General features: G+C 31.1%; 1 protein-coding gene and 1 long non-coding RNA gene across 11 annotated transcripts in view; one reads left to right on the top strand and one right to left on the bottom strand.

Moving 5' to 3' along the window:
* The window catches only part of LOC134682677 (adenosylhomocysteinase-like 1), a 69,937-nt gene that overhangs the window by 16,606 nt on the left and 31,393 nt on the right, over positions 1-21,938 (top strand). For 9 of the 10 annotated variants that reach the window (XM_063541787.1, XM_063541788.1, XM_063541790.1 and 6 more), the window contains one exon: positions 21,843-21,901. In XM_063541787.1, the coding sequence (XP_063397857.1) occupies positions 21,843-21,901 (59 nt within the window). Of the gene's footprint in view, positions 1-12,899; positions 13,489-21,842; positions 21,902-21,938 lie in introns of those variants that run through there. The other variant, XM_063541789.1, reaches the window with a different exon arrangement.
* LOC134682784 (uncharacterized) lies at positions 14-12,806 on the bottom strand. The gene is made up of 4 exons (XR_010100928.1): positions 12,373-12,806; positions 7,887-8,044; positions 4,188-4,274; positions 14-71 (listed from the first exon to the last, which is right to left on the bottom strand). It is a non-coding gene; the product is annotated as an uncharacterized LOC134682784 (long non-coding RNA).

A 21,938-nucleotide genomic window follows, 5' to 3' on the forward strand; every position in this document is an offset into this window, starting at 1 on the left:
TGACATACCTTAATGTTTACTGTTGTTTAAATCTCATGCCTCATTGCAACTTTAAAGCATTTTGTTAGAATCTGGAAATGAAATTAGCAATAATTATGATAATGAATTATATGTAAACAAAAACAAATATATTTATTCTAATCTAGGATTTTTTTAAAATTTTCTTTGACTTAATTCACAACTCTCTTTTTTTTTTACAAAATGATTGTCATCTGTTGGGTGTTGGGGGAAAGTCTTTTTTATTCTGCACTCTGTAAAATTAAATTGATAGCAACACCTTATAAGTGAAGGAATGGAATAAAGTAAATTTATGTTCATATATATCTACTGTACTTGAAGTAACTTTTAGAGGCAGAGGTGGGTGGGCGGAAATTTGCCCCAAAGTGGGTCATCAGGTGCAAAAAGCGTCAATTTTTGCCGATTTTTCATCCTTTCTCTTGACCCAGAAGACCCAGGAATGCTGGTAAAGGTATCCAGCTGTAGCCTGCATGTAGAGTGGACCCTAGTTAACAAATTGACCCCAACAGTTGTTAGGTCAGAGTGAATCTGATCTTGGTTCAGCAGTCTACAGAAGTTCATTTGGACCAAAAATACTGAATTTCAAGATTTTTGACGATTTTTGACTTCGAATGGACCCAAAACCAGAAGTAGTTGTTTCCTATGTGTATTTCAATGATAATAATGATCAGTAGTTATATGGCCTTGGGTTTGCACTATTTTTGCAAGTTTTATGCCTCTGAACTTCTTGTGTAAGATACAGATGTGAAGCCCACCCCTCCAGAAAACCGAGTTTTAGCCAATTTCAATTTTCCAAATCCGTATTTGAGAACAAAATGCTACTTATACATGAAAAACGTGAATATGGATAGCCTCAGGTTGACAGAACATGCATAACTTTTAAAATAAGTATCATAAAGTGAACTTTTTATACGACCGCAAATTTTGAAAAAATTTTCGTCGTATATTGCTATCACGTTGGCGTCGTCGTCGTCGTCGTCCGAATACTTTTAGTTTTCGCACTCTAACTTTAGTAAAAGTGAATAGAAATCTATGAAATTTTGACACAAGGTTTATGACCATAAAAGGAAGGCTGGTATTGATTTTGGGAGTTTTGGTCCCAACATTTTAGGAATTAGGGGCCAAAAAGGGCCCAAATAAGCATTTTCTTGGTTTTCGCACTATAACTTTAGTTTAAGTTAATAGAAATCTATGAAATTTTGACACAAGGTTTATGACCACAAAAGAAAGGTTGGGATTGATTTTGGGAGTTTTGGTTTCAACAGTTTAGGAATTAGGGGCCAAAAAAGGGCCCAAATAAGCATTATTCTTGGTTTTCGCACAATAACTTTAGTTAAAGTAAATAGAAATCAATGAAATTTAAACACAATGTTTATGACCACAAAAGGAAGGTTGGTATTGATTTTGGGAGTTTTGGTCCCAACAGTTAAGGAAAAAGGGGCCCAAAGGGTCCAAAATTAAACTTTGCTTGATTTCATCAAAATTGAATAATTGGGGTTCTTTAATATGCCGAAACTAACTGTGTATGTAGGTTCTTAATTTTTGGTCCCGTTTTCAAATTGGTCTACATTAAGGTCCAAAGGGTCCAAAATTAAACTTAGTTTGATTTTAACAAAAATTGAAACCTTGGGGTTCTTTGATATGCTGAATCTAAAAATTTACTTAGATTTTTGATTATTGGCCCAGTTTTCAAGTTGGCCCAAATCGAGGTCCAAAATTAAACATTGTTTGATTTCATCAAAAATTGAATAATTGGGGTTCTTTGATATGCCAAATCTAACTGTGTATGTAGATTCTTAATTTTTGGTCCAGTTTTAAAATTGGTCTAAATTAAAGTGCAAAGGGTCCAAAATTAAACTAAGTTTGATTTTAACAAAAATTAAATTCTTGGGCCTCTTTGATATGCTGAATCTAAACATGTACTTAGATTTTTGATTATGGGCCCAGTTTTCAAGTTGGTCCAAATCAGGATCTAAAATTATTATATTAAGTATTGTGCAATAGCAAGTTTTTTCAATTACACAGTATTGTGCAATGGCAAGAAATATCTAATTTCACAATATTGTGAAATTGCAAATTTTTTTTTTAATTAAGAGTTATCTTTCTTTGTCCAGTATAGTAAGCAAGAAATATCTGCAAGAATTTTTTTTAATTGGAGTTATCTTTCTTTGTCCAGAATCAACTTAAATCTTTGTTATATACAATATACAATGTATATTCACTTTTTACTACCAACTGATAAATTTAAATGATCTTTACCATTCAGTGATAACAAGCAGTTTTTTTACATCTTAATATTTTATGATGTATTTAAATGAGTAGTTTTAATTGAAATTAGTTTTGGAATAAGGGAAAGGGGGATGTGATTAAAAAAAAGTTCATTTGAATACATTCATTCTGTGTCAGAAACCTATGCTGTGTCAACTATTTAATCACAATCCAAATTTAGAGCGGAATCCAGCTTGAATGTTGTGTCCATACTTGCCCCAACCGTTCATGGTTCCACCTCTGCGGTCGTATAAAGCTACGCCCTGCGGAGCATCTGGTTAAAGTATGGAACACCGTTGGAGCCAAATAACGGTTATTAGGGTACGCCCGTCATAGGATGGTCACTGCATTATAAGGGTTAATATGATTTAGATTTATTGGAGAGAACAAATTCTGACCAACTGATGCTAATTCAAAATTAGGCTGTCAATTTTTGTTTTGAATTGTTCATATTTTCAGGTTGGGTCATTTTATTATTGTATGGGTTTTTGTCGAGCCTGCAACTTTTGTTGCAGAAAGCTCGACATAGGGAAAGTGATCTGGCGGCGGCGGCGTTAGCTAACTTCTTAAAAGCTTTATATTTTAGAAGGTAGAAGACCTGGATGCTTCATACTTTGTATATAGATGCCTCATGTTACGAACTTTCCGACAGTCACATGTCCTATGTCCTTGACCTCATTTTCATGGTTCAGTGACTACTTGAAAAAAAAGTAAAGATTTTTTGTAATGTTAAATTCTCTCATATTATAAGTAATTGGATAACTATATTTGGTATGTGCATACCTTGCAAGGTCCTCATGCCCGTCAGACAGTTTTCACTTGACCTCGACCTCAATTCATGGATCAGTGAACAAGGTTAAGTTTTGGTGGTCAAGTCCATATTTCAGATACTATAAGCAATAGGTCTAGTATATTCGGTGTATGGAAGGACTGTAAGGTGTACATGTCCAACTGGCAGGTGTCATCTGACCTTGACATCATTTTCATGGTTCAGTGGTTATAGTTAAGTTTTTGTGTTTTGGTCTGTTTTCCTTATACTATATGCAATAGGTTTTCTATATTTGGTGTATGGAATGATTGTAAGGTGTACATGTCTAGCTGACAGGTGTCATCTAACCTTGACCTCATTTTCATGGTTCAGTGGTTATAGTTAAGTTTTTGAGTTTTGGTCTATTTTTCTAATACTTTATGCATTCGATCAACTATGTTTGGTGTATGGAAATATTTTATGAACTATATGTCTGTTACGCAGGTTTTATTTGACCTTGACCTCATTTTCACGGCTTATTGCTCAGTGTTAAGTTCTTGTGTTTTGGTCTGTTTTTCTAAATTTATAAGCAATAGGTCAACTGTATTTGTTGTATTGAAGAATTGTTAGCTGTACATGTCAGCCTGGCATGGTTCATCTGACCTTGACTTCATTTTCATGGTTCATTTATCAATATTTTGTTTTCTTGGTTAAGGTTGAGTTTATGTGACATTTGTAATAAAGCTTTATATTTGGTCTATCAACATAATATCTATGATAAGTAAAGAAGGCAAGACATTTCAGCGTGTGCACTCTTGTTCATTGTTGAAGGCTCAGTACAGTGACTGGGACATAATTGTTTATATTGTCATTATTTGAACTCTGCTGGATAATTGTCTTCTTGGAAATCATACCACATCTGCTCATTTATATATACCCGGTACAATGTATCAATTGATGATTTGCCTTATGAAAGTAAAAAATAATACACAAATTTGATATGACCTAATCAAATAATATTTAATGAGGTAAACATATTTAAATTTGTAAATTAATCCTGTTAATTTTGTTGAGTTGTCATGGGGATAAAACTGTTGATAAAAGTCAAATTATATAGGTCATTTAGGAAGATTTGTTTATAAATAAAACTTACTTCAGTATCATTATTTTCACCATAATTGACAAAATGCCTCTAATCTCTATTTAAAGAGTCTCATGTTACTTATCAAAATCTTCTGTTCTAAAAAATAGATAGATTAAAGTGACACATGTTCATTAAATATGTTTTTAGTACCAAAGATGAAGACAATATGCCATAAATAGATGCTTCAATACATATATATATATATATAGCTGGGTTTGTTTTTTTGCTCATCTTAATTCTTAGAGATGTGGGATGTTGTTTTCAGTGTTTATTTCGTTAGCTTTGTTTTTTCTTGCTTCCTGAAAGGAGTTGAGGTATAAAGTTTTATCATGATCTGCCACAGATAGTTGTTCATGGATGATAATCTCAGTGCTGAATCTGTGGATACTTTGAGCCTAGGTATGGACATGTAATTTGCCTTAAGGGTTTCAATAAAGCATGAATAGATTTTCACAATGCTGAATTATTGTTCATAAAAAACATACCGTATTTGGATATGTGTAAGGCCATGGAAAATTAATTGTTGGTTTCCCCTAACATGGGAAAATTTTAAAGACCCAGCAGGCAGGCTTTTTTTTTTTTTTTTTTTTTTTTGTAACCATGCATAATTTTATATCTATATGTATTATTTCTACAGCAGAACTTTAATCTCAAATCTTTTTAGTTGTCTCTTCAAAAAAATTTTTTTTTTTTTTTTTTTTTTTTTTTTTTTCACAAAAAAATTGAATGACCCGTCGGTAAAACAGTGACCCGGTCGGGTTAGGGGAAACCATGAATTATTTTTCCATGGCCTAATCTGCATTTTACATCCAAAATATGTAGTTGGTACAGGGTATGCATATCATACACAAATGAAGACAGTTATGGATTTTTAGTTTGATTAAAATTGTGTACTGCTAGGTCCCCCCTAGGATGATAATTTTCCAGAAACTGAATACTGTGGATTCATTAATTTTTATTGATTGAGGAAATTTGGCTTTTTGTGGATATTTCATTTCATTTGTGTGCCAAAGGCTATATATAAAAAATGTGCTTTTAGGAATATTTCAAATAATGGGTTTCTTATTCCATGAATAATAATGAATCTACAATACATGGATCATGTATGAACATTTTATCCTGTAAGAAGTTCAACCCAATTATGTATGGATTCATGAATATTGCTACTGATATTGTTCATATATATATCAAAATGTAAGTTTTTGCCAATGTGAGTTCAATGACAAGGATTTAAATATAATCATGTGATATACGTCAAGTTCATCATGAAGGGCTATATAGCTTTCACTATTTGATTATTATTGGATGGGAGCAATGTTTATTAAGCACTGTGTGGGCATTTGGAAGTTTGTGTAGAACTGTGGAATCTTGGAGGAGTAAAAATGTCTCCAGTACATGATGGCTGACAGCTTCGTGATTGTAATTATAGACCTACAATTGACATTGATAGTTAAATGGATCTTTTCAGAATCTTTGTATGTTCTCTGCAACTTCAGATAATGTTCAGAGATGAGGCCTCTTGAATTTGAATGATGGTTTCCCCTTCTGTTCTTTTATAGTTATTTGTAAAGAATCAGAACTATAATGCTCATGGAATCTTTGCAAATTTTCTAGGTCACATGACACCAATTATATCACCAAATTGAATGAAACATTCATTTACCCACCTTTTTTTCTTTATTATTTTGCTTTTGACTGTAGGCAGTTTCATTATATTAATTTTTTCACCCTTTTGTGACCTGCTTGTGGTGCTAATTGTTGTTTAATATGAAATATTGTGATGTTGAGGTAACATAAAATGGATTTTTCATCAGGTAATTTCTGTGTTGTTTTAAATATTGGTATTATCATGTAATATTTTTACAATTTTTAGTTTTATTTTTTTTCGGTGCAGATCTAGATTTTCAAAAGGTAGGGGAAGACATTTCTAAAAATGAATTGGTCCTGAGATTTTTGGACTAATTTGGGATTAAAATAATTCTGAAAATTGGGTTATAAATGGTTTTATTCACTATCAAACTGTATGACCAAACAAAAAAGTATGTGTGTTTACTGTTATATGCATATATGCTGAAAAATAGGATACTTGTTCTTGTTGGTAGGAGTGGAATTATATTTATTTTTAAACAAAAAATACATGCATTGAGTCTATGAAATATGAAAGCAACATTTTAACTTTATCAGTGCTTTATCAAAAATGAAAAAATGTTAGGCCTAATGCTACATTGGTTATGAACATTTTTTATTGATACAATTTACATATACATTTATTATGGCTCAGGATGTCCTGTCAAAACAGATTTCAAAATCAATTTCAAACATCATGATAAATTTTCTATTTTAAAATAGAAGCAAAGTTCTTAACTATTAGAAACCAAGGAATTTTGAGCACATCTGCTTGAAACAGATGATTTTCATTATGAAACAGAACCGTTTTACTTAGCAACATGGCACAAATGATCACAATTAAACTTAAGCTGATATCTGATGTGTGTTTTAGTAAAGGATTTATTATTTCAATTAGCTTTCAGGGCATTAAGAAAATCATTTATTGACAAAGATTAGTTCTATTTGACATTATTCTTCTGATTCTCATGAATGTTTTGGCTCTTATTCTACAGTGAGTTTACTGATTGCATAACCTTGTTCTAAAGATTCTATAATATAACTGAATAATGATTGTATTATTTTAGTACACTAGCTTTGACTAATCAAAATATATTGCATCTGTTATTTCTGTGACTGACTAGCATATTTTAAGTCTGCTTCACTGAACAAAACAGTTAACTCAGTAGAAACTAAGGGCAAAGTTGACCCAAGATGTATTTGGCTGTTACTACTAGGTACTTGATGGTGACACAGCTCTTAAACTGAGTGAGGTCTTATTTTCATGGCTTTCAAATATTCAGCTTAGAGGGTTTCTGTTGAAGGTAAATCCAGAAAAGCGCCGCATAAACAAGAAATTTTCAAAGAGTTTTTTTCATTTTTTGAAAGCTTTTTGAAATGACAAAAAAAAACAAAAAATCTGTAGCTTTCCATGGTTAGGAAAAAACTGATGCCATTCAGGTAAAGAATATTTTCCATTTGTTAAAAACATATTTACAAATACTTTTATGTGCTGCTGAATTGTACTTGTTTTACAAATTGATAGATATTTATGTTGTAAACTACGGTAGTCAACCTATGTTATCACACATCCATTGGTGTCTATCTGTTAGCCATACATTATTACGAAATCCTGTGGCTCCAAGCCAGTTGAAATTGAATGGAAAAAAAATGTTTTTTGGAGAACTTTAAGAATAAAACATATTTTAGTCTGGCCGATTGGTGAAACAAATGCTTAAATAATGAGGAAAGCACCAAATATTGCATGATGTTACTTTTTTTGTGTACTGAGCAATATTAACTATGAACCCACCCTCAACATTTGATATGGCAGCTTTTTTCAAGATGGCCACCACACATTCTAAAATATTTTCCACAAACCACAGTGGATTTAATGCTTTTTGTTTAAGTAATAATTGCATGATGTGTAAATTGGATCACTGTCTCACACACTAAACTTCAAAGTCTTTAATACACCCTATTTGACTCACAAGCATTTCACAAAAGTCTTAAGTATACCCCATTTGACACAAACTTACACAAAAGTCCTAAGTACACCTTATTTGACACAAACTTTTAAAGAAAGTCATAAGTACACCATACCTGACTGATCCAAACTCTGATTACTCATCCTGGTTATAAAAGGAAATGTCCTGTGGAAACACATCTTTGTAACTGATCTACATCTGTTCACAGCTTAAAAGGTTTCTTTGACTGATCATTTCGGTCTGATTCTCTCGTTCTTTGCAATGGAAAACCATCTGTAAAAAAGTGACATGGTTTTGTAGAAAACAAACAGAGTACAATGTGAAAGCTGTGCTTATAATTTAAGATCTTGACATTTCTATTATGTAATCTTGATTAAAATATGATATTGTTCAAAACTGGTTGGGGATCTGAATGCATTGCCAGTATTCTGTCTAAATTTGCAGACAGCTAACTGCCTTGTTTTGCTACACAGTGCCATTAAGTTCAGTGTTTATACTGTGACTGTTCTCTTGTCAGTTCTTAACAGGAACCTATTGTTGACAAATTGAATGTTAATTGGTATTTCATAGCTTTATATCCTGTAGTCATCAGTGAATATTGATTCCTTTTTATTAGTAAATTGTGTTCTATTAATGTCATATCATGTTTTTCAGTTTATTCACTAGTGGTATCAAAAGATAATTGTGTTAGGTTTTGTCAGTTATGTTTGTGGTATAGACAGTGTTTCTATATAAAGTTGTATACACATAGTTGTATAGTAAAGACAGTTTGAATAGCACTGAATCAAATGCTTTTATCATATATGTTTTTATAGATCATGAAAATGTGACTTTATCGCATGCCTGGAAAATTCTGATATTCTTTTCATTTCATGGATGAATTATGAAGTTTGAAAGAATCTAAGGTTCCCACTCCCTCAGTCACAGTTGACCTTAGATAATTTGGCTATACTTTTCAAGGTATCTTTTGGTCTTATTAATGATAGCATCTCATATTTTTAGGTATTTAAACATGTTTGGTGTTCACATATGTGGGTTTGAGCAAAATATTCCTGATGTAGGAAAATTCAGAAAATATTTCAGATGCACAAAATTTATAACATCAAGTATTTTGATATTTCTGTGGAGACCTGTAATTTTTGTCCATTGAGAGATTAATACATATTTATTGTGGAAACTTAAATAATTTCCTGGTAACTTGTCAAAGTCTGCATATATATGCCAATAGAAGTTGTACTTTGTTTAACATTTAAATTTGCTGTAAACCCGTCCCATGAAATCCATAAAATTTGATTTCCTAATTGAGAATAGTGCAATCCAAATGCCATTTGCATTTATCAAGTCATAAACATGGCATAAATAAATTGTAGATTTACAGTACCTATGCTAGAATCATGAGCAGATGATTATGTAGAAGAATCTTTAAGAACAGCTGGCTATTTATTTCCTCCTTATAAAATTTCAGGCATATGTACACTAAATATGTATATTTTCCCTGTTTCAAGTATTTATGGTCTCTTGTTTTAATTTGCAAAAACGTATTTTGCAGATAATTATTTTTGGGTAATATATTGAAGTTATTGCACAGACAAAAAATTACTACTTTAAAAGTACATTGACAGGGGTTCAAATTTGAATGGGTCAAAGGTCCAGTTATTATCTTTATTTTTGAGAGGACAACATTTTTGAATAACAAAAGTCAAGGTTCTCAATTTTTTTTTTTTATTGATGTTTCAAACAGGCCCTTTCAATTTCTAAAAGAGGACCTGACTGCTTTATGAGCTTTAGTGGCCATTATAAGCTGGTGTCAAGTAGCAATATTTATAGAATCTGCCACATTATACCACCATTTCTGATTGTCATAGTGCCACAGGTTATTGTGCGATTTGTGGTCAGGGGAACTATTTATGATTTTTATACGCCCGTCGTCTTTTAGATGGGACGTATTATGGTATACCTTTGTCAGTCCGTCTGTCCGTCCGTCGTCCACACTTCAGACAATAACTCAAAAACACTTTCACAATTTCCATGAAACTTAAGTGAATTGTTTATATCTATTGACGTAAACTCCCTTTCTTTTTTTTTTTTGAATTTCAGATTTTAAGTTTTGGATTTATGGGGCTTTATTCATAAAAAAGGGGTCCATCGTCCACACTTTGGACAATTACTCAAAAACACTTTCATCAATTTCCATGAAACTTAAGTGAATTGTTTAAATCTATTGACGTAAGCTCCTTTTCGTTTTTTTTAAATTTCAGATTTTAAGTTTTGAATTTATGGGGCTTTATTCATAAAAAAGGAGGTCCGTCGTCCACACTTCGGAGAATAACTCAAAACACTTTCGCCAATTTCCATGAAACTTAAGTGAATTGTTTATATCTATTGATGAAGCTCCCTTTCGTTTTTTTTTAAATTTCAGATTTTAAGTTTTGAATTTATGGGGCTTTATTCATAAAAAAGGTGGTCTGTCGTCCACACTTCGAACAATAACTCAAAAACACTTTCACCAATTTCCACGAAACTTAAGTGAATTGTTTATATCTATTGACATAAACTCCCTTTCTTTTTTTTTTTTAATTTCAGATTTTAAGTTTTGGATTAATGGGGCTTTATTCATAAAAAAGGGAGTCCCTTGTCCACCCTTCGGACAATAACTCAAAAACACTTTCACCAATTTCCATGAAACTCAGGTGAATTGTTTATATCTATTGACGTAAGCTCCCTTTTGTTTTTTTTTAAATTTCAGATTTTTTAAGTTTTGGATTTATGGGGCTCTATTCATAAAAAAAGGGGTCTGTCGTCCACACTTCGAACAATAACTCAAAAACACTTTCACCAATTTCCATGAAATTTAAGTGAATTGTTTATATCTATTGACGTAAACTCCATTTCGTTTTTTTTTAATTTCAGATTTTAAGTTTTGGATTTATAGTTGATCATATAAATTCATTTATAGCATAAAAGACAAGTTAAAGAGCAACAGGCGTATCATGCGCTAAAGCGCAGTCCTTTATTTGAAAAATGCCATGAACAAAATCAGGATTCTTTACTCCCCAACCTTCCCCACAAAAAAAATTTGAGGTCATTTCTTTCATTTTGCTTAATATTTTTACCACAGGAAAAAATTATAAAAACTCAATTGGTCTTTTTTTAAAGCCCAATTTTTAATAAAAAGTTGAATATTTATCTCAGGGAAATATTTCTTGAATAAATTTGAAAATCCTTACATGTACCATAAGAGGTTGAAAATTTGATTTGGCTTTATTCTTCGTAAATATAAACTAAATTTCTTTTATCTATGAACCTGCTTCAAAATTGGAAATTTTGGTGCATTAACTACAATATGTATTTGTGATTTGTAGAAGACATTTGTCTGTGACATTATTGAAATGTTCAGCTTGAATCAATAAAGATGGTAGTGTTATATTAGTAATAACGAAAGTACAATTGTATGATTGCATTGTAATTATTTTGTTAGTATTCATCACTGATAGTATTAAGATATTTAAAATGCAATTACTAGTACTAATGAATATGTGAAAACATTTTTTGATGTTAAAGATGTTTTATAAATGTGTTCCAAGTCCATAAAATTAGTCTTCATTCATGGTGTAATGTATTTATAACAAATTTAATTTTGAAAAGATTATTTTGACATTAGGATCAATAAATATGTTGAAAACATGCATAAAATAGTCAACTTACGTAATTTGGCTAAAGAAAAAGACTTTTCTTTCATGTTTATTTAATGTCAAGAACATTAGCAGTAAATCAAAAGCACAGATGAAAGAATTGAGAAAGATTTACTGCAAGGTGTGCATGAAATTTGAATTTGAAGTATTTGTGCATGTTCAATCAGTTTTAAAATGCTTTGAAAATATTTTTCGACTTGAACATGAAGAAATTATGCAGTCAAGCACTTTTGCAATATTTGATCTCAGTATAAATACTTTTGATTTGCTATAAAACATATCTTTGAAAATCTTCTATCGAAGCGAAAGTGTTGATTTTTTTCTGCATATATGAATTTTTCTTGTGATTCTTTTTGGGATAAATCTGTAAGATTGCGATCATTAGATCTAGTTTCATTTTTTTCTCTAAACAATTGTAAGACATTTTTCATTTGCATGTTATTCTGCAGTTACAAAAACATAAAACAAATTGTGCTTATATTTCTGAAACAAGGCTGAAGGATTTTCTTTTAAATTAAATGGTTTACTGAGAACTTTCAATCAGAGAATAACTAAAGAAAAATTAATTTACACAATTAACTTTGTTTTTGCAGCTGCAAAAATATTCAATTATCTACTAGAATTCCTGAAAATGTTTTAGAGAACTTTTCTTAAAAATTATGTTTCAAAACATTTTAATCAGTTGAAAATCAACGTTTTTATTTCAAGTCTTGTTTAAAAATAAAGATCCATATTTTCCCTTTGAATTCTATATCAGGGCATAATAAATACAGCTTTTTTTCAGACTATTCTTATTGGAAGAGTTGTTAATTTATCATCCTTTATAACAAAATTTCAACACTTGATGAAATACATGTTTTCTTTGATCTTTAGCATTGATTGAAAATCTTTGAAATTTACAGGACTTACCTTATTTGAAAAACGAAACTGATCTCTTCCTTGTATATTTCTTTCTGTCAATCACACAGTAATTAATAGATTTCATCATTGGAGCTTTTATCACATCGTTAGATGTATGTACGGATTTCTGTCACTGTTGGACTATATCAATAGCGGATACAGCCTCACAAACGTTCAACTTTTTTTCCATTAATTGCACTACTAGTTACAATATTAGGTGGAGAGCTATGCGTATTGGTAATGAATTTCATAGGAAAGATCTCTGTTTTGATATCAAAGTATTCTATTAAGATGTAGTCCTGCCAAGACACAAATGAACAAGACATCAGTGGCTATGTTGTTGTGATTCTAAAAATAGCACAGGCAAAATTCCAAAAAAGTGAAACCTCTGCTTATTATTATACATAGGAAGTTATCTAAGTAGATTTACACATACTTACATCAATACAAATTGTATACCTTGTTCTATTTTATTGTTTTGGATTTGTGGTATGTGATTTCTTGAATAAGATATATATATATATATATATATATCTGTGTCTACTTATAGATATATACATACAGTGGAGTTATTGTACTTTTAAAGAATTAAATTTATTAGGATATTTAAATTAAAAGATTGGGAAGAATGATCTTGTTTACAATGGTGCATTGAACTATAGAAATATAAATGAAAGATATTGCAAAATTATAGTTTGTTTTATGACCTGTCATTTTACATGCTGTGAGATATATGATTGTTTACTTTTGATGGCATTCTACTGATATATTGTGGTACATTTGTTTGGGCATAGTACGAATTACTTGTAATGTAAACATTCTGCAGAACTGATCAAGGAGCTTAAAGTACGGTGGTACATTATCGATAAGGAGAATATATTGTATTTGTGACTATTAGGTATAAAATCATGAAGAAAATTGGAAGGAATCCGACTGATGCAAATATTCAGAATGAATTTGATATGTCGGAAAAACTAAGGAATTTGGAAGGGGACAATGCATACAAGTCTCGAGCTGGCCGTAAAAGACATAGCATACAATACGACAGACGTTTGTCGTTACAGCCGCTCAGCGATCGTAGATCAAGTAATGCTTCTTCTACAGGAGAAAGTGTTGATTCACTGTGTAAGTTGAAGGTGACCCACTGAAACAGTATGTATAGAAAGTTTAAACAATACATTGTTGATTTTATGGTTTTAAAGGTCACACTTTTTGTAAAGGTCAAGTTTTTCAAGGTCAACTTTATGTGACCTACCGTACATATATTGTAAATTGATAGATTTTTCTGCATTTTAGGAATTATCAGGGTCCTTAGAATTGGGATATAATGAGATTTTGAATCTTATCTTTTTGAGAAGTTGCCTAAAACTATTTCAGAAATTTGTTACTACAAGTGATACAAAATGAGTTAATATCATTTATGATGATTTTATTATCCAAACTAAAGACAAACCATTCCTTACAATTCTCATTTAAATATTTTTAAAGAATTGATTTTTTTTCAAAAAATTTCAAATACATTGTGTATTTAACTTATTATGATAAAAGAAACACAATAATCATGAGTTGATCAGTTGTTCAATATATCTATAGGGTGGGCTCTAAGTGGCCCATCTAGGGGTATGCCAGCTTTGTCACCCAGGCCTCTCCTTTAGTAATATGGTAGATTGGGACAATATCCATCTTCAGTTTCAGATTTAAGGGGGTTATTCATCGTTATCATGGGGTACCTATATGTTAATGGATATACTTTTAACAAGCAACAGTCCAAATGTTAGCTTACTATAGCCAACCCCCTATTTCAAAATCTAGGATCCGCACCTTACCTCATATTACTGTATAGTGTATATTGTAATTTTTTTATTTGTCTATGCTGTTTCAAAGTTTTAACAATTTATATATGGTTGCAGCAGTATCATTTATGGACACCCAATTATTAAGCTTCAGTGAATTGACAGTTTGAGTCAGTCTGCTGATGATTACTCAATTATCAAATGCAATATGTATTAAACTTCTTCATCAACAGCCTGTCAATTTACATGTAGCTCATAGACAATGCAAGAAAAGTTAAACTTAAGTTTGTGCTATAATAATTGAACTTATGCCATCTTTGACCTATAAAAATGGCAAAGTCAAAAGCTCAGAGCTTTTTCCGAACCATAAATTGACAAAGTACAAATTACCAAGCTAAAAAAAAACTAAGTACAATTCTCCTATTATGTAGGTAGGAACTCCAAGCTCAAAGCTCAGAATTCCGACCTTAGCTTGGAATCTCCTGCTAAAGGAAGATTGTTACATTGTGCTTCACTTTGTTCTGGTGACAAAATTTGTTTGTTAATTAATTAAGGTCTATATTTGGATAGTTCATATTTTGACTATAAGTGAAATTCTTGCGGCCCTATGAGGGTTTTTTTGCATTTTTTGTGTGTATTTTTAAAAGCCTTTGCATCTTGTATGTTGTTAACATTTTTAACTATGAAAAGTGTATAAAAGTATAAAAAGGACTTAATTTCATATGAAATTGAAAGTCAATGTACCTGCGTATCATAATCACAGTGTAAAACTTTTACCTGCACTTCCTAAATAGACTAGCCAAACAAAAAAGCAACAATTGTATTGTAAATTGGTAGAAATTCATGGGATATTGGTTTTACTGTATAATGCATATTAAAAAATAAATGAATATTGGGTAACTTTTGAAATATTTAATTACGAATTAATGTAATTTATATTGTCAAAATAATGCATTGTCACTAATTGTAAATTTAAACAGCATATTACTTGAATGTATAATTACATTTAAATTGTAATAATTGTACCGGTATATTATATGATAATCTGGGTGACTGACATAATATAAAGTTGTTATTTCCATGCTTCATTTGATTGGTTAAAAGGCAGCTAGTTGTATTTAGAAAAAAACACTTCAATGTAAAAAAAATTATTAAAATCAATTACAATTAATTTACCGAGAAAATTCCATTCAATTCATACTGTACAGTAGCTGGAAATTGATAAATCTGTTCTTAACTTAATTTTTCGGCTTATCATATACAATTGCTATGTTCACAAATTATCTCTTGAAGCTGTTTTTCATAAAATTTTCTTCAGTAAAAAGTACCACAGGCAAACTACAGTACTGTTACTATATTAATTAAACTTGTTAACAAGTAAATAAGGAGATCCCAGATCTAATATTAGCATAAGAATATCAGCTTCCATTTTCAGATACTGTCAAGTGTTATTTTATATATTCAATGAATATTAGTATCAAATTAAATATTCTACTAAGTACTAACTTTCTATGTTTTTAAAAATGCTTGAATGCAGACTTTGACATTAAACATCAAAATCTAATACCCACAAAAATGCTGTATTTTCCTCAATCCACAACATTTGGTATCTACGGAGATGAAAGAATCCTCAGTATCAGCCCTGTAATAGTTTTGTAGAAACATTGCTTGAAAGATGTATTTGTCAGCACAACCCATCAATTAATCCATCTATTTAGTTAAGCTAATGCTTTGGTATATATTTAAAGCATGACTCAAATGATTGCTATTTTACCGTAAATTTATAGTTGCAATTGTCTTTTATGCTACAGTTACAACATTGAGGCATTATGTTTGGACTTTGGAGCGTCTTTGATAATCTGTTGTAATAGATGGTTATTTTTTAAGCTGTCCAATGTTTTTGTTATATATAACATTAGGAATAATTAATTAGACAGCAACCCAATTACTGTATATAGCAGGTTATTTTTGCAGGTGTAAAATTATACGATTTTCAATTAATAAGGTATAGGAAATATTTGTTCATTTATTATTATTAGCGGATTAAAAACTTTTATCAATATCTTTGCATGTGCAATTTTAAATTGGCAGAATTTATTTTTACAATTTTTTTCTATCTGCGAGAATAAGAGAAAATTTACACCCTAAGAAAATAACCCTCTATACGGTATACAACATTAATTGTTCTAGTAATTATAACCAGTATTAATTGCATGTCCTTATAAGATCAGAATAAAACTAAAGCATTATTTGCTTACTAATTCTGAATCAATAAGAATATATATAATCTGCTTTGGTTGTACTTAAATACTCAAATGAACAAATTATAAACATTTTAGCTTTTTATCTATTATCTGCCAATATATTTATTTCATCAGTTCTGGTAACTGAGGCTTAACTATCATTCTTCCCTGCTTCATTATATAACATTGGTGATCAGTATGATAAAACAGTCTGGAATCGTTGTTAAAAAAAGCAAATGAGAGATAAGATGAAAGCAGTTAAAATGTTAGGAATGATTGATAAGCCTTCAACAATCATTTCAATCTGAAACAGTTTATAAAAATATTAATAGTTTGTGGTTGTTCCAGCTCATTACAAAAGAATTAATGTAGCAATTGTTAATGGTAAGAGTTGATGATTAATTTAAATGAAAGCATATAGTACAAACACCCATAAACATAAAAATATGTACTTAATGAGCTTTTCCTAACCATGTTTTCTTCGATGAACATAACTTTGTTTGTGTATTTTTGCTGTTGTTAATTTCTGTGATAAAAGCAGATCTGATAAGCCTTAGTCTTTGACCAAGTCACCATTGATTTTCACTATTTGTTCAAAAGTGCTGTTTTACTCTTGCTTTTAGTAATTGAAGAAAAAGGGGGGGGGTCAGAAGCCCTTAACATGTCTCATCCAGCTGCAACATCTTTGATGTGTTTGTTCCTAACAAGGAGCATGTACAGTAGTTGAGAGGAGATAAATCTTTACTTATTATTGATAACAGACGATGGTGCAGTTCCTTCGTAAAAGATGATGTTTGTTTCTTAAGCACAGATCTGCAAGAAAGCAAACAAACTATGTTTTATAAGGTCATGCAATCATGTTTCATAACAGAAAATAAAGATCTAACTAAGTTCAGATTCTAGAGTTTATGGCCATTGCTCCTGGGCTTCTTCTTGTAGTCTAATATTATTGGTCTGTTTATTACCAATTAAGACTTTTATAAGTTGATTTTATTTCTAATAATGAAGCTAATTCATACCATCCTGGAGCTTTATTGCTGTTAATTTGATTGATGGTGAGAAAATCTCATTATATAACTTTGATTGACAGATCAGACAATAAATGAACAAAATATGCACAATTGTTAATCTTCTATTGATAGAATTGATTAAAGTGATTCTGTTTGATAATTATTTCTTTACTGTCTGCAAGTAATGTTTACCTGATATCATGAAATTGAATGGATGTGTTACAAATTAACTTTTAAAAATATCAACTTCAAATTAAAAAAAAACAAACTTTACAACTGTTGTTAGTGCTAGAGGGTACCATCTGATGGAGGTTGGTATTCCAGAAACATGTGTTTTGCCTTTGGAAAACATATCAAATGTTTTTATGCACCATTTATTATGCTCTATTTATGGCAGGGGTGTAGCTAGGTATTCAGCCAACTGTAGGCACCAATCGGCAGGGGGTCTGGGGGCCGCTCAAGGGCCCCAGTAGGTCCAGGGCAGAGCCCTGGTAGGGGGTTCAGGGGGGCAAAGCCCCCCGACGGAAAACGGTTTTAAGCATTTTAGCTGTATAATTTTATGTTAAAAAATATTAAATTTACTGGTTATTTATTCATGATAATTATTAAATACATGATGAAAAGTTCGAAGAATTATGAGTAATCTGACTAGTGAATTAGGTAACGCAGTACAATCGGAAATATGGATAAAAAACTCACATTATGCACTGCCAATCGTAGATCAGCGTATCCATTTAATGAAGCAGTACACCCTGTTTGGTATTTTCATATCTATTCCGTTCTGATTGATATATACGTATAACTTAATTAATAGTAAATATTGTGACGATCCTTCATTAAAAAAAAATAGGAATCCATGTAAACACTAATATTTCTATATAATAAAACGATCCGTTTGGCTGGAAAATAATCATTAATCTTTTTTTTTATTCTTATAAACCTACACCCTAGCCACACAAACACATACACACAGTTCTGTTCTGTTCATACCATCGTAACAGAATCAAGAAATGCATATTTCTTTACTAGTATCCTCTACTGTAAAATCCCTACCGGGTTAGGAATTTGGACAATTTTTTTTTTACAATAAATACATACAACAGGGAGCTAGGTCCTGTAATAGGTATCGTCCAGAACGAAGGTCTGGAAATTTGAAAATGGGGGATTATTGGAAAAGAGCAGAAATTCTGCCTTTGAGTAGACCAACTACGAACTCCCCAAAGAGTGGCATTCTCTCTACAACTAGGCATCGGATTTAATGTCCCCATTTTGACCTAACGTGACTGCGTATTTATACATCCTGCACAGCCAAACGGACAACCAATATTGGCAAGTCGGGTGAGGGCAAAATGGAAAGCTAGTTGAAAACTAACAACTAATTAAAGTAAAACACTCATGTGTCTAAGTTGAGGTTCATTCAAGTTTTTGTTGATAGAAGTGAAATGATCTGAACCAACTAAGTTCTAGTTTATAGATTCTATATAAGGTAAAAACATAATAACATTCATTTCTTTCCAACATTCCATTCACTAAGAACGAGAGACTAGTGTGCACTTGACATTCGATAATCAAAGAGTTTTGAGAACTTAACTGGCGTTCATCTACAGATAACGTTGTTTATCATTTTTTATTTTCTTGGATAAAAAAAAAATATTTGTGAAAAATTATGTGTAGGCACGTGCCTAAAGTGCCTAACGGCAGCTACACCCCTGTATGGGCATTATGTTTTCGGGTCTGTGTGTCCGTCTGTTCGTTCGTCCGTCTGTCCTGCTTCAGGTTAAAGTTTTTGGTCAAGGTAGTTTTTGATGAAGTTGAAGTCCAATCAACTTGAAACTTAGAACACATGTTCCCTATGGTATGATCTTACTAATTTAAATGCCAAATTAGAGATTTTACTCCATTTTCATGGTCCACTGAACATAGAAAATGATAGTGCGGATGGGGCATTCATGTACCGTGGACACATTCTTGTTTTCTACTATTGCTGGGCTGCTGCATATGCTGGTAAACTACAAGTCTTGTGATTGTACAACCTAATCTGCATAGTATTCAGCAAGTGCTTTGTACTGGCTTGATCAAAAAATAAATTTGGGCATTTGACTGTTTATTACATTTAATGTTATTAAAAAACTTATGAGTGGTTTAAAATAACAAATAGTTGATACATGTACAAAACAAATTGCAAGCTGTAAACGAATTTTTGTGGTCTGCAGGAAATACTTGTCAAATAATTGTGTCAAGTAATCATTTATATATATATACACACATGTACTTAGAATACTATTTCACTTCCATGTTCTGTGAATAATGCATCATCAAAATATTTTTGACATTGATTTCAAGTGTTAAATTTGGATTTGTATAAAGATATTTTTCAAAAATAATGAATACAAAAATGTTGAAACAAATTTAAAAAAATCAAATTAAGATATCTGTCTCACTCATGTTGTGTTTGTCTGAGAATATGGGTTTAGTTACCAATATTTATTCTTTTAATGAACAAAAAAATGGACGTTACCTAAGGGTATCAGGAATAATTTACCCATATTGAACAAACATTAGTTATCCCTGCTATAACTCTTTTTTTTTTTTTTTTTAATTCTGAGAGAAATGCTTTATCACTAGACTGTTGTTTGTCTTTTCTTTTTGGTCTTTTAATGAAATTGATGTATGATTTATAATTGCCCACTTTTTAGCTCATGTGATGTGAAAGGTCAAGTGAGCTTTTCTCATCACTTGGCGCCATCATCCATCGTCGTCTGTTAACTTTTACAAAAATCTCCACTCTGAAACTACTGGGCCAAATTTATCTAAACTTGGCCACAATCATCACTATGGTACTGTATCTAGTTAAAAAAAATGTGTCCAATGACCCCGCCTTTCATCCAACATGGCTGACATGGCTAAAATAGAACATAGGGGTAAAATGCAGTATTTGGCTTATATCTCTGAAACTAAAGCATTAAGGTGGCTCGGGCCTATTCGAGGTTTCTATCAGAAGTGCCGTATTTTTGGTTATTTTATTCTTTAAAGAAAAAGAATCAAATTGGTCGCAAAAAAATAGGGGGTCACAGGCCATTAAAGCTAAAATTTTTACTTTTAAACAGTTATGTAAAAGGGACCATTTTTCAATGAAACTTTAATGATAGGGAAAATAGAGGTGTTGACATATTTTTATCGGAATATCAAAAAAACGTTCTATGACAATTGGTCCAAAGCTGTAATTTGAAATGCTTGAATATAGCTTCAAAGAATGAGTCAATAAAAAACATAGGTCACCAATAAGGAAAAAAAAAAAATTTGCCTTAAAACCCATATTTTTGCGCGAAAATGGTAAAAATGGGTGAAATGTCATTTTGACCCTTTAAAAAGTACGGATAATAACGAAAATATTCTATTAGTCACATAACTACAATGATTTAACATTTCTAATCAATCAAAATATTTTAAAAAAACTATATCGAATATACGACAAATACTTTTGTAATTCATGCGTGAAATTATGCGCAGTCGAATAGTCCCGAGCCACCTTAAGAGCAAATCTGATATACCCGTAGCCAGGGAGGGTTCAGGGGGTTCCAACAACCCTTGAAAACAAATAAGCACTGTTAAAGTCAATGTTCTTTTCGAATTGTGACTTTTAAAGTCGAGTTTGTGAGTCAAACGAACCCCCTCTTTGAAATTCCTGGCTACGGGCCTGCATGTGGTTAAAAAGTTCATCAGGTTATGATCTATCTGCTCTGAAATTTTCAGACGAATCCGAAAACATTTGTTGTGTTGCTGCCCTGAGTTGGAAATTTTACGGAAATTTTGCGTTTTTTTGTTTTTATCTTAGATATCATTATAGTATAATCTGATATATACTTAATATCAAATGCTATTAATTAATTTATGATTTTAACCTTGTTTTACATGATTTCCAAAGCAGCACTAAAACAGATGAGCGACACAGGCTCTTGAGAGCCTCTAGTTTATATATCTACATATTTTTACTTCAAACATTTTCTTAGTACAATCAAGTTTGTTTTTGTGATAAGGTTTAACATAAATCTTACTTTTAAAGTATTAATTTGTTGATATAAATCACTTAAATAGATAAATTATTGATTGGTTAAAACAGTTTTTATATTTGATAAATAGAATTTTAGCATGCCATGTCATTTTAACAACTTTGATTGATGTATTCTTTATTGCATTAGATATACACAATTTCTTTTTGAGGTTATTAAGAATTTTTTGTAACTTACAGCAATTTTACAGCAAAGACTATTAAAATGATTGATTTTCCAAGATGAGGTTAATTTTATTGTGAATCTCAGCCAAACTATTGCAAAAAAATGATGTTTTTCTTGCTTGTCTCGAAATCAAAATTACTGAAAGTGGAATTTGCAAATATGTTTGTTTTTACTTATTATCTGAATTTGTTATTTTAGCTTCATACACTGGAAGTTCTTCAGATGAAGATGATGTCAATCCTAGAGAAAAAGTACAGGTAATGTCTAGTTACAATACATTTCTGTAGAAGTGAA

This window comes from Mytilus trossulus, chromosome 1, assembly GCF_036588685.1.
Source record: "Mytilus trossulus isolate FHL-02 chromosome 1, PNRI_Mtr1.1.1.hap1, whole genome shotgun sequence".
NCBI classification, from domain to species: domain Eukaryota; kingdom Metazoa; phylum Mollusca; class Bivalvia; order Mytilida; family Mytilidae; genus Mytilus; species Mytilus trossulus.